Source organism: Octodon degus, unplaced genomic scaffold (assembly GCF_000260255.1).
Source record: "Octodon degus isolate 3935 unplaced genomic scaffold, OctDeg1.0 scaffold00094, whole genome shotgun sequence".
NCBI classification, from domain to species: domain Eukaryota; kingdom Metazoa; phylum Chordata; class Mammalia; order Rodentia; family Octodontidae; genus Octodon; species Octodon degus.
In genome coordinates this window covers 7,123,293-7,137,618 of record NW_004524670.1, presented here as the reverse complement: position 1 = coordinate 7,137,618, position 14,326 = coordinate 7,123,293, and the positions used below count along the sequence as shown (strand labels likewise).

The 14,326-nt window shown below is 38.7% G+C and overlaps 1 protein-coding gene across 1 annotated transcript in view; it reads right to left on the bottom strand.

Annotated features, from left to right (window-relative positions):
- Rad23b (RAD23 homolog B, nucleotide excision repair protein) overlaps positions 1–14,326 on the bottom strand; it is a 45,614-nt gene that overhangs the window by 19,030 nt on the left and 12,258 nt on the right. The window contains exons 2-4 of the mRNA XM_023722941.1: positions 13,192–13,273; positions 10,904–10,983; positions 5,532–5,800 (exon numbers count right to left, since the gene is read on the bottom strand). Coding sequence (XP_023578709.1) covers positions 5,532–5,800; positions 10,904–10,983; positions 13,192–13,273 — 431 coding nt within the window. The remainder of the gene's footprint in view (positions 1–5,531; positions 5,801–10,903; positions 10,984–13,191; positions 13,274–14,326) is intronic.

Below are 14,326 nucleotides of genomic sequence, written 5' to 3'. Positions count from 1 at the left end.
GTTACCACAACCTCCTTGTGCTCATTTTTCCCAAGAAATGCACAGCATACCATTTAATGGTCTCATTAAGGAATGTATAGTCTGGTTTGTAACTTTTGTTCTTCTTTTCCCTTGTTCTTCATTAGTCTATTGCTTCATCTTTCTCACACACACATTAAAGATTTTCTTTAAATCTTTATTTATTTGGTACAAGGTCTCACTACACAGCCTAGACTCACAGTGATCCTCTGGTCTTAGCCTCCCTAGTGCTAGGATTACAGGCATGCACTACTATGCCTAGGGTTCTGGGCCGGTACAGCATGTAGTACCGGGGATCAAACTCAGTCCTTGCGCTTGCCAGGCAGGCATTTAGACTGCTGAGCTATTTGCCCCACCCCTTTATCTTTCACATTAAACCTTTATCTATCTAGATGTTATCTATCTATCATATTTTTATGCATTAACAATACAAAGGATCTATCTTTCCCCCTCCAGATGGTAAGGCAGTCATCTCAAGAGCATTTTCTTAACTGTCTGAAATTACATCTTTTTAAAGTTGCTTTTAGGTTCTATTTCTAGACTACTGCCTAGTTCACTCAGCAAACTTTCTAGGGTGAGCCATTCTAAACTGTTATTTGAGACAGGCTCTTGCTATGCAGTTCAGGCTGGCCTTGAGCTTTCTTTGTAGCCCAGGCTGGTCTCAAACTCTCAACGCCTACTGCTTTAGCTTCCCAAGTGCTGGGATAATAGGTGTGCACCACTACCCCTGGCTCCAAACTGTTTTAATTATTGCCATCTAAAATATATCTTTTTATCTAGTACTACTAACCTTCAGAATAATTTGCATTCTTCAAATTTCATTCAGCCCCAGCAAGTCTCCCCTCCCCAACCAGAGAAAATACAATCAAATAATGTGAACTAGACCTTACTTTTTCCTACACATTAATAGGCATATCCATGGAAAATATGTTTTGTAACGTTTTTCTTTTACCTAGTTATTGCCTATATTGCTTTTTAACCTCTTTTATACTCAAAAAAGCCTTCAATATAGTACAGTCTTTGACTGCTCTGTAGTGCCAGTGGCCAAGTGTAAGTCTGTCTCACTGTCCCCCAAAGCCTCATGTGCTCACAGGTGAGGCCCTGCGAGATGACTGCATCACGGTGGCATGATATCCACGGTCCTAATGACCTGTGCTGTGGGGAGGTGAAGCCTGGTCAGAGGTGTGTCACTGGGGTGTGGCCTGGAAGGGTCTATCCCCCACCCCCCCCCGGACCTGGCTCTTTGCTTCCTGCCAGTATGGCATGAGCTGTTTCTCCTCTGCCATGCCAGCTTTCCTTACAGATAGAAAACTATAGACTGGAACCTCTGTAAACTGAGCCAAAATAAACCTTTCCGCCCTTAAGTTTTAGGTGCTGGGCACTGTGTCTCAGCGGTAAGAGAGTAACTAAGACATAACACTTTCTCCAACTTCAGCTTATTAAATCATAGATTTTTGTCATTTACCCTAGGTAATTCTGATTTAAGTTTGGGGTGGGACGCAACAATTCATTTCAAACTAACTACTAGAAATATTAAAGCTGCCTACAGACTGCCACACTGAGTAGTACTGTTGTCTACTTGTGAATAAACCACAGGTCAAATCCTTCCCTTACTCATCATATAAACAATGCAGTTCTCATGCACTATAGTTTCTCTAAGGTAGACATGAAGTAGAATCTGCACTGTAATATGTGATTTTATTTTATTTTTTTATTTTAGTAAGGGTCTACAAGGTCTCACTATGTAGATGGGACTTGGAGTGATTCTCCTGTTTTCAGCCTCCCAAGAGCTGGGATTACAGGTGTGCGCCACCACATCCAGTCTCAATCGCTGTCTCAGCATGCCCCAGAGGCTTGGCCAGTATGGCACACTGGGGATCAAACCCTGGCCGCTGTGCTCTGCCTAAGCAGGCGCTTTAATCCACTGAGCTATTTGGCCGGCCCAATTTTAACGAGCAAAACTGACCAACAATAGCCTTAATTAGCCTTAATAATAAAATGCCAGGCCAGCAGTGATGGACAAACTTTTTGCAAACTTGTTTGGCAGTTCTAACAGAACACAGCTACTCAAATAGCCTTGACCAAGGAAACCCTCCTCTATTGGGAGTGGTCCTCCTCTCTGACCAAGCGGTGAGGGAAGGAGATATCTACCTAGTCAGCCATATGAACCAAATCAGATCTCCCTAACATACAACAAATTTCTTAATATTCCATAAACTTATATCAGGATATCTCATAAAAATTGTTTTTTGCATTTAATAGCATACATGAAGGTTGGTTAAAGTTTATCTCATCTTTCCTGTATTACCCTTCCCTAAGGATATATGCTTTTAAGAAATAAGCATAAGCAGTTGGTGTACAAAGGCCAACCAAGTAAGGGTCTCTAGTGTATGTTTCCCGGATCACGGACTAGCAACTCTTTTATGCAGCCATCTGCCGATATGAAAAGGTAATCCTGACTCTTTTTTTAGTCTTTGTGAGACAGGATCTGGCTACCCAGTTCAGGCTGGTCTTGAGCTTGCTTTGTAGCCCAGGCTGGTTTTGAATTTGCACCAATCTTCCTGCCTCAGCTTCCCAGTGCTGGGATTACAGACATCCACCACCATGCCTGGCTAGGTAATCCTGACTCTAGAATAGATAAATTATGTTCCTGGGAACAAAGAACAGTGAAAATAGTACAATTAAATTGTTATCAGCATACAAGACATACTGATCAATTACAAAACTCACACTAGTTTAAGAAGCTTACAGCATTTGGAACATAAGACATACTATACTGACTCAAGATATTTTATTAAGTTTGTAGTATTTAAATGACACGGGGGAACTAATTCGTTAGCCTTTAATGAAACAGCTTAGCCTGGCTCTGTTAGGTAAGGAAAACTGCATTTCTAGCTGTACAGGAAGTGGGCTCAAGTTAGGCAGTGGTGTCACAGAATGCCGGAAACAAAGTGTTTTAGACAAGCATGGGGAAAACATATTCCCTGAGCCTGTGCTATCTTTCCAGCAATGAACCAGGTGATTCAGTGCCCTGTAAACATAGGTTACTAGGTTAGACACAGAAATCACACTCTAGGGCAAAATAGTTTAAGTACGTACAATACTGAGTGGGACAACAAAATTTTGCACTGGCCTTAAGCTGTCCCACCTGGGTATAAGCCATGTTTTGTCCAAGACACCCATGTTATATATGCTACCTGGCTATTAACTCACTCTCTGATATCAGAGCAACTCTCAAGGTATCACAGTGCTTGTGTTCTAGTTCTGTTATTTAATAGCCCCAAAGTGCAAGGATAGTAATACTGGCAAATGTAATATACTACAGGGAAGCTGTAAAGTACTTCCTTTAATTGATAAGGCAAAAGCTCTTTTTCAGTAGAGTGGGAGAAAAAAAAAATTCAGAAGCACAGGTTGCCAAAGCCTACAGTACTATGAGACAGTCTGAGAAATTATGTTCACATATAAATTTCATTACAGGGGGCTGGGGAGATAGCTCAGTAGAATAAGCAGGGTCTTGAGTTCGATCCCCAGCACCACAAAAAAAAAAAAAAAAAAAAAAAAATCATTACAGTATATTATCATATAGTGTATTATTGTCATTAATCTCTTATTATGTCTAATTTAAAAATTAAATGCCATCTTCAAACACATATATGTGTAGGAAACAATACAGTAGGTAGGCCTCAGTACTCTGGTTTCATGCACCCACTGGACATCTTATACTCCCCATCCATGAAAGTACACAACTATATATTCTAATCATTGCTGTATGTATCATAACACTTTCCATGTCAGCAAATACTTCCAGCAACTGTTTTCCATTGTGTCTGGTTGATTCCAAGTCCATTTAATATTGCCACCAAGGTGCTGAGTCAAACTAAATCATAAAATGAAGTCGGAATACTAGTGAAAGCAGACCATAAATACAATGCATGCTCCTAGGTAAAGCCTGGCTTTCCAGCCTTGACAAGCTTGATTAAAGCACTAGCTGTGTATCATTTAAGGATGACCCCTGCCCAAAAAGAGAATAAGGAACAGAAGAAATCATTGCTATAAGCTGCTTAATAATCTAACTATAAACTTCCCACAATGAATTATTTCTTTCTTGAAATATCTCTACATTTCCTTTTTTTTTTTTCCCTATACACCTCCAGAGACAGAGACAGTGGGGCCTGGTGATGTACACCTGTAATTCCAACACTCCTGAGGGTGAGGCAGGAAGACTGCCAGTTCAAAGCCAGCCTGGACTGTATAGCGAGTTCAAGGTCAGCTTGAAGTACAGGGAGACCCTGTCTCAAAATCAAAACAAGATCTCCACAGACAGGTTAGCTTCTATATAGGCCAACAAAAGTACAGATGTAAGAATAAAAACTTCTAACAATCCACAGGTTCAACAAAAGATATCAGATAAAGTATCGTAACTGCTGGTTCTCAGCAGCTAGTGTGCAAAATCATGTGTTACTGTACAAATTATTTTGCCCTGACAATAACTATGAGATAGGTCCTCGTTGTTACGCACAATTTATAAATGAGGAGAAAATTCAAAGGTGTCAATTACTTCTTTAAGTCATGAGAACTAACAAATATCGGAACCAAACAGTGCTATTCAGCAAGTGGAAATATTTATTGATGCAGAAGTGTGTTTATGATACCCACAATAACCAGAAAAATAAGGCAAATACAAAAAATGATGCGGTAGCAATGTTATAATTCTTGTTCTTTCTGCTCAAATGTATTTTCTAACATTTCTACTCAAAATAAATAATTCTCCTTCATTTAAAAAAAAATCAATAGAGTGGTAAAATCTGGATTATGGATAGGAATATGTATATTACCAATAGTAAACCATCAAAATAGGTGAGGATATAGTTTAGTCAGAGTTCAAAGTTTAGAAAAACGTTAGCAGACGGGTCAGTTTTAACACAATATTAAAAATTAATACACACAGTATCTTACTGAAAGTTAAAATCATCAAACCAGTGATATATACATGCTCATGTTTATAGCAGCACAATTTATGATAGCTAAATCTTGAGAGTCCATATAGTCACCAACAGATAAGTGGACAAAGAAAATGTGGCATTCATATACAATGGAGTACTACTCTGTCATAAAGCGGGATAAACCTGAGGCATTTTTAGGTTAATGCCTAAGACAACCACCTTAAGTGGAGTCAGACACACAAGTTTTAAATACCACATTGTTTCTCCTGTGTGGGAAACACAAAGTATAAATAAGGAGCAAAATGGAAGGCTCTGGGAAGTAGAAACAACTTTTCAAGTGAGGAGAAGTGATTGGGGGGAAGGAAAAAGGTAAAGAAATAAACCCATGGAGATGGAATTATTACAAATAGGGAAGAGAAGGGAACAAAAAAAGGAATTAAGACAGGTACATACAGAGAAGCCCCATGAGCACTATGTACTGCAAACATGTACTAACTTCAAAAAAGTACATGCACACATTCTTGTTGTACACCTATTCAGAGATGAGGCGCCCCCAAATCCAGCTCTTACTTGTCAGTTGATGTAGGGCTGCTAGCTGGTGGTGTCTCTGCTGGCTTTTCTGCAGGCTTCTCCTGCTGAGCTGCACTAGCAGGCACAGGTTCAGAAGATGCCGTTGTCACTGCTGGAGTGATGGATGCAGGTGTGGTTGTGGGAGCCAAAGCAGGGGCAGGGGTTGGTGCCTGAGCCACAGCTGTTGCTGTGGAGGAACTAACAGCGGTGGTGCTGGCAGGGCTCGATTGCTGCGTTGTAGCTGGTGCTGGTGTGGTCACTGCTTTGGGCTAAGTACATTAAAAAGTAAAATAATTATATAAAACACACTATGTGATACCCAATTCAACTATTGCTATAGGATGCTACAAACACAACACTAATACGAACTTGTAGCTTAAACATAATTTTGTAAAATGACATACTAAATGATCAGTATTAGAAAACTGAATTATTTTGCAATCTTCTAAATTCTTCAGAGCATTTCTGTTACCTTGACTACAGATTACAACTGACTCTAGCCAACAATCTGTCTACCTATTAAGAGAGTATGAAAAAGAACTCAACAAAGGCACTATTTTAAAGATTCACATAATTTTCCTGGAAACATTTATGTACCCTTGATCATAACTTTATTTACTGCCATTTAAAAGCATTGCCAAGATAATTTTCTTTAAAGTATAATTTTCTTCGCTTGCTTGGCAAGCACAGGGGCCTAAGTTCAATGACTGGTTCTGCCAAAAAAAAAAAAAAAAAAAAAAAAAAAAAGTGTAACTTTCTTGAAATAAAAGTAAGGCTATTAGTAGAAAGGTCAAATATTCTTCTGCATTTAAAATCCTAACCACAACTAGTAACAGGAGTATAAAAAGGCTAGTATTTTGAGATCTATATGTACACAAAGATTCCCACCAGAGGAGGGGAATCATACTATGAGTTTAACTCTTCTCTTGAGGCCTAGCAATATTCACTACCAATTGGTAGTGCATGCTTGTAATCTTAGCACTTGGGAAAGGCTCACATAGGAGGATCACCTTGAGGTTCAGACCAGCCTACACTGGAATGAGTTGGAGGCCAGCCTAAACATGGCAACGTCTTGTCTCGAAACAACAACACTGGTGTGGTGGAGCATGCCTGTAATCCCTGCACTCAAGAGTGCTGAGAGGCAGAAGGATCTCAGCCAATTCAAAACCAGCCTGTTAACAAACTGAGCTTAAGGCCAGCCTAAACTGCACAGCAAGACCCAATCTCAAAAAGACAAAAAAAAAAAGCAAAACAAAAGAAACCAAAACAGGGCTGGAGAGATGGCTCAGTGGTCTAAAGCACCTACTTGGAACAAGCTTGGCAAAGCACAGGGACCGCGGTTCAATCCCCCAGCACCACATGCCAGCCAGCCCCGTCCCCAGGTGGGCCGAGCTGGCCACACACACACACACACAAATAAATGTATAAAAAAAATTTTTAAAAAAGGGAATAAAAAAAAAAAAGAAACCAAAACAACCACAACCACCATCCTCACAAACAAATTAACACCCTTCCACCCACTATTTAGTTCATAACTTTCCTATGGATAAAACTTATTTTGATGTAATTAACATAACAGCATAATGTGCCACAAGCATAAATTCAACTAAAAGCAAGAAGATGTTCAATGTAAGCTAATGGGACAATGGAGAAATTATCAGTCAGTTTAAGAATGGAGGAAGAAGCCAGGTGTGCTGGCACACGCCTAAAATCCCAGCACTCTGGAAGCTGGAAATCTCTGTATACTCAAGGTGACATTCTGTCTCAAATAAACAAATGGGTGGAGGACTTTAAAAAATACTAGCATCTACTACCTCCTTTCCCTGTTCTAGGAGTCTTGTGTTTAGCTCTCTAACTCTAACTGCCAAAGTAATAGAGATTATTGATGTTCTGAAACTCTACAGAGATGAGATCCTTAGGTAATGAAATTGTGGCTAGATCAGAGCTTCCTAAAGTTGAAGACTTTGTTTTTTACAAAGCACAATATTGTCATAATCAATCTGAATAAAGATAATTTTAAATGTATTATACTCACTTAACATTTTCCTTAGTTACTTGTCAACAGGATATCATAGAGAAAAAAACAGAATATTATAATAGATCATGCCTTGAAGAATGCTCTCTACAAAGACTAGCTTAAACCTTATCCTAAATAGTACCAAGCCCCTCCGCTTTTTGAAATTTTTCATCTTACTTTTGATTTAAACGACTTTTTCCTTTATTTTTAATAAGGCCTTTTCATTGCTTCCATAGTATTAAACTATAGGAAACTTCTTTCCTTTCTAATAATTGGCCTTTATTATGTGTGATTATCAGAATTCTATGTAACATAAGTATGTATTCCTTAAAGACTTGTATTGATTTTGAGATCTTATCTGCTAATATCTTACATTCTCAATCAAGGTGCTGTAATATAAAGATGTCAGCAATAACAAAACACATCCATGTATATAATTATCACATTTACCCTTATATAATATGTATGAAACTAGTGAGAAAAAAATATTCAGCTTTAAAAGGAATGAAGGGCCAAGGAGATAGCTCAGTAGAATAAGCTCTTGCCTCACAAGCGCAAGATCCTGAGTTCAATCACCAGTACCGTAAAAAAAGAGACACATAAAAGAAATGAATTATGACGAACCCTGAAGATACCATGCTAAGTGAAATAAGGCAGACACAAAAGGACAATTACTGTAAAAGTGCACTTATATTACGAACCTAGAGTGAGAGGAGATAGAAAGTAGAATGGTAGTTGCTCAGGGATAACAGAATGAGGTGTTAGTGTAAACTGAAAATCAAGTTGTGGAGCAAGACAGGACACTTGCACAGTCATGACTGTGAGACTGCATGCTTGATGCTTAAATACAGCAAAATCATTTTGGCCCTTATGTGATTAAAAAAAATTCAGATTCAAGGGGCCGGGGGGACAGATGGCTCAGTAGAATAAGTGCTTCCCTGGCAAGTGCAAGGGTCTGAGTTCGATTCCTGGTTCCACAAAAAATAAAAAATAAAAAATAATTAGCATATAAACTGTTGAGCAGCTTTTTATTTCTCAGTTTGTAGTAATTAAAATTATTTTCAATTACAATAAACTACTTTGTGATTCTAAAAACAAAATCCTCACTTTTGTTCCACTTTTGGCCTTGGATAAAATGTTTTCAATTACTGGTGCAAGTAACATTGCGCAGTAACTTGCCTCCAACCCACCTGTAGAACTCAGTCCTTAAGTTTTGTGGGGTTCCCCCCCCTTTTTCTTTCTTCCAGTACTGAGGATTGAACTCAGGACCTTGTGCTTACCAGGCAAGCGCTTATTCTACTGAGCTATTTCCCCAGCCACACGAAGTTTTAAAGTAATAGTAACTAAGAGTGTGCAAAGAATCTGACTGCAGAGTTTAAATATGCAACTTGTGAAAAGTGATTAGGCCACATTATCAAGGTAGAACCATGATGACTGAGGCAAGGAGAGACCACACATGGACAGAAATGCACGTGGTCTCTCCCTAAGATGTAATGCAGCTAAGAGGGATCCTTACCAGAGCCTGAACCATACTGTTGGATTTCCAGTTTCTAAAACTGAACTAAAGCATCTCTTTTTTTTTCCTGTGTTTTATAGGGAAGGGTCTTCACTACTAGATTGGACTCGTAGTGATTCTCCTGTTTATAGCCTCCCAAGAGCTGGGGGGATTACATGGGCATGCCACCACACACAGTCTTAATCGCTGTCTCAGCTCAGCAGGCCTGGGGATTGAACCCTGGGCCCCTGGGCCCCTGGGCCTGCTTGTAAGCACTTTAATCCGCTGAACTATTTGGCTGGCCCTAAAGCATCTTTTCTTACAAAGTAGGTATCTCAGGTGTTTCATTATAATTTAAAGCTACTGATAACACTGTTCCTTCCAATTACATGACAATTCAATCCTAAAAATTAAGTTCATGAACAGTACTTCTGTATTTGTCTTAACTCTCCACTGCATGATTTTTTTTCTTTTTTTTTTTTTTTTTTTTTTTAATGAGCAGAATATATTTACTGAGGGAAAGAAAGCTTCTGTCTGAGAGAGAGGGACAGGAGGGAGGCCCGAGTGGGTAGTTGCCCCCTGTATCCTTAACAAACAAGTATTTTAACTTGTATTTAAGCCAAGTAAATAAGTTAACAGTTCTCAAAGAATACACGGTCATTCTCAGAGAGAAAAATTTCACTTTTATAAATAATCCTGTAATTTAGGAAGATTGTCCCATGTTTGAGACCACTCTGGGTTATGTGAGCTTAAGGACAGCCTGCATTACACAGTGAGACCTGTCTCAAACACACATACACACAAACACAAACCTGAAACACAAAACCCCCAATCCCCCAAAACAAAAACTCCAAGTAACTTCAGTCCAATAAATCACAAAAAAAAATTCCCATTTATATTTCTTCATAAAAAACTATTTTTTTTGCAAAGAAGTATCACTGAAATAATGTGTTTATATTTCACATCTTTTCTGCCTAAAATCTATCAGGTTTAGTACTATCTCAAATTCCTTTAAAGTTTTATTAAGAGATACTAAAAGGTACAGAATAAAAGATGTTCATTTAGTTGTTAAGCACATTTTTTAAAAAATGCTGGTATCAAACCCAGGGTTCCCATATGCTGGACCCTGGGTGATAACCCTGGTCCTGCTAATCGTATTTGTAAGGCTTACACAGTACTTGTTATAGTTTGTATCTAGTTGTGCCCCCCCCAGCCTCACGCAGTCATGGGGTGGCTTCTACAGTTTGTGCTCCTCTACCAGCCTTGGGGCGGATAGTGTGAATGCAATGTAAGGAGGGGGAAGAGCTGCTGTCTCTGCTGCTGCCGCCACAGCTCTTCCCTTTTTGCTCTTCTGTTTTTCCATCTCCTTGATCTGCTGCCCTCTTCCATGTGCCACTCTGCCTTGGAGCCAGTATGGACTGAAACCTCCACAAACTGTAAGCTAAATAAACTTTTCCTCCCTTAATTTTGGGTGTTGGGTATTTTGTTCCAGCAACAAGAGAAAAGAAACCAAGATAGTATTTAACTATCCTAGCAAAACCAATTTTAATATGATTTTTAAACATTTCAATTGTTTTAGTTTAAAAACTATAAATGTATAAAGCTGTCAATTAATAGCTGACTCAAGGTCAACTTTAAAGCTACTTTGAACAGCAGTGAGGCACACAATGCCACGGACACATAAACTGTGCCTACTATGTGGAATCTGAATAGTTTTTTTTTTTTTGGTGGAACCAGGGATTGAACTTAGGCCCTTGCGCTTGCCAGGCAAGCACTTACTCTACTGAGCCATCTCCCTGGCCCTGAATCGTTTTTTAAAGACTCACATACATAAAGACACAGAACACGACGGAAACTTACTTTTGTCACCATAACCACCACGAAGTTTTTCTCATCGATTTTATATTCTTTGAGAGCCGTATCATCATTGAGGATTTTACCTAATACAGAAGGAAAAAAATGTTATTTAAGCCACTGTAATCTTTATCACATAAATGAAATCAGTAACTTCCTACTAATCACCAATGTTAACTCCATTAATAATTTTCCCAACTAAAACATTAACCAATCAACCAAAATAAAAACACAAGTAAGAATACATTAGTTAAGAACGCACAAACACCTGACTAAAAGATGCCAAATATATCTACCATCTATACAATACCAAGTGATTTTTCTTTGCTTTTTTTTTTTTTTTTTTAATGTATTTAGTACAGAGTCTATAGGGTCTATCTACAGGGGATCAAACCCCGGCTGCTATGCTCTGCCTAAGCAGGAGCTTTAGTCCTGCTGAGCTATCCGGCCAGCTCTTTGTTTTTGAGACAGGGTCTGTGTAGTTCAGGCTGGCCTAGAACTCATAATAATTCTCATGGCTGGGGAGATAGCTCAGTGGCATAAGTGCCTGCCTGGCAAGCTCAAGGTTTTGAGTTTGATCGTGAAATGGGGGGTGGGGTTGGGTGTTTCCCATCTTATTCACAGTAATTCTCTTCCTTCAGCTTCTTGAGTGCTGGAATTATAGTCATGTGACATCACAGCCAGCCCAATATCAAGCAATCTTTAAAGCATAGGTAGGGTACCTACGAAAGTATTCTCTTTTATTTTGGAGGAACTGGGGATTGAACTCAGGCCCTTGCACTTGCCAGGGAAGCACTTATTCCACTGAGCCATCTCCCCAGTCCCCTACGACTGTATTCTACGGAAGGCCAGATACTATAAAAGAACACCTTGGAGGTTTTCTTTTCTGGAATTCAGTTTTTCTTTTTTACCTCCAGGACTAGGGACGCAATCCAGGGCCTCATACATGTTAGGCAAGTGCTCTACCACTGAATTATATGACCAGCCTTTAGTTTTCCACTTTAAAAAAAATAAGCATTAACCAGAAAGTACAGTCTTTACCTCTATTCTGTATAAACATTAAAGAACAGGCTACAGGTACCATAAATTGTATTTCTATGCCTGCTTCATTAGGACTCTGAATTCTGATCCAGTCCATTCTCTAAACCACTTCATTTAAAGAAATACTACAAAACTTCTGATCTAGAAAAGAACAGCAGTTTGCATGTAGTTGAAGACTCACTTTTTGATATTTAGGACAGTGCTCAGTATTCTTTTGAAGAACAAAGAGAACTTTATTAAATTTGGATATCAAGTCTATTTTTTAATAAGACCTTCCTAGTTACTAGTGAGGATAATAAAATTTGCAAATTTCTGTTCCCTTCATTAGCTGCTTTTTTTTTTTCTTTCTTTTTTTTTGCAGAACCAAGGATTGAACTCAGGCCCTTGTGCTTGCCAGGGACATTAGCTGCTTTTTAATGGAGCACCTTTTCCTTACTGATTTCTAAGAACTCTTTATCCAAGAACTCTAATCTTTTCCCCCCACATATTTATAGTGCCTCTAAACATAAAAGACTTTCTGCATACTTCAGTCAGTTTTAGTGGTTTATTTAAAAATAGACACTTGGTATTTGGGAGGCTGAGGCAGAAGGATTGCTGCAAATGTGAGGCCAGCCTGGGCTATATAATGAGACCCTGCCTCAAAGAAAAAAGTATTAAATTGGATTTTGAGTACACAAATAAAATGACTGTATGGTCCCAATTCATTAAAAGTAGTAAAACCAACACACTCAGCTTCATTAAAAACAGAAAAGCCAATTATACAATCATTACAAAAGAAATAAAACGACATTTAGTGGAAAAATATATGAGGCCAATGTGAGTAAAGAAGGGGCCAACCAAATAACTCAGCAGATTAAAGAGCCTGCAAGTAGGCACAGGGGCCAGGGGTTTGATCCCTTGGCCTGCGTGCTGGCCCTGCCCCTGGGGCATGCTGAGAAAGCAATTGAGACTGGGTGTGGTAGCCCCCTGTAATCCCAGCTCTTGGGAGGCTGTAATTAGGTGGATCACTATGAGTTGGATCTAGTAGTGAGAGAATGAGCACCCTGTAGGCCCTTCCCTAAAATTAAATAAATAAAATAAACAATTCGAGTAAAGAGAAAGTTGGATATAAATGTCATTTTATGACTACTCTTTTTACTGCTTTTATCTATGTTTATGATAGAATCAATTTAAATATACTGTAAACTGTAATGTGACATTTCTAAAATTCAAAAACATCACCATAAGCAAGACATGGCAAATTTAATTCCTACCTGCATAAATTAATTTTTGACCTGCTACTGGGAAGGCATCTTTCCCTTTTTCAGATTCAATCTTCTCTTTCAGTGCTTTCACCTATTGGAAAAATAAACATTTTTTTTTAAAGCCTATACCCAAAAGAACAACTCAAACACTGAATAATAAATAATGAAAGATAAAATTTTAATACAATTAGTGCTTCTGAAAATCCAAAGATCATTTCTTTCAATTTATTCCAAAAAAACTCATCATAAACCCTTATTGATTAGACTTTAACATTATCTGCCATACATACAAAAATTCTAAAAACTACTAAGTTAACTTGATAATTTAAAATAAAGTTTTCAAGAGCCAGGTATAGTGGCACACACCTGTAATCCCAGTGATCACGAAGCTGAGGCAGGAGGATCATTACAAGTTCGAGACCAGCCTGAACTACAAAGTGAGCTCAACACCAGCCTGAACTACACAGCAAGACTCCGCCTCAAAAAATACAAATAAATAGTTTTCAAAATCAAAAGGTTCCATTTTCCACGAAGTTACTCATCTCTGAAAAGCTAAGAAAATAAAGCCTCCTAAACTAAGAATCTAGCCTGAGGAAAGGAGGATCATTGCAGACCAGACTAGCTCAGTTACAATGTGAGCTCAATGCCAGTCTGAGCTGCATAGTGAGACACTGAGAAGAGGAGGAGGAAGACGAGCAAGGAAGAAGGGAAGAAGGAATGTTAAGGGGAGGGAGAAGAGGGAAGAAGAAAAGGAAGAGGAAAGAGGGAGGAGGAGGCGAGGAAGAGGGAGAATAGTCTGATTTACAGTGGTAAGAGCACTTCAATATGTCAATGTTAAAGGCAAATGATTAACAGGTGTTTTCAAAGTTTAGTCAAAGTTGACAACTACTGGTCCCTAATTTTTCAAAAGAATCTTGGCTTCTTCTAGCATTAGTCTCCCCTGAATAAGGGGGCTAGTGATATAGCTCAGGAGCACAGTACCTGCCTGGAAAGTATAAGGTCTTAAATTTGATTTCCAGTACCAAAAAAAAAAAAAAAAGGTGTGTGTGTGTGTGTGTGTGTGTGTGTGTGTTGACTTTCAGGGCTTCTTCCATTCTTTAACGTAGTATGACCAATACGCTCATTCCAAGATAGGAAATGAGTC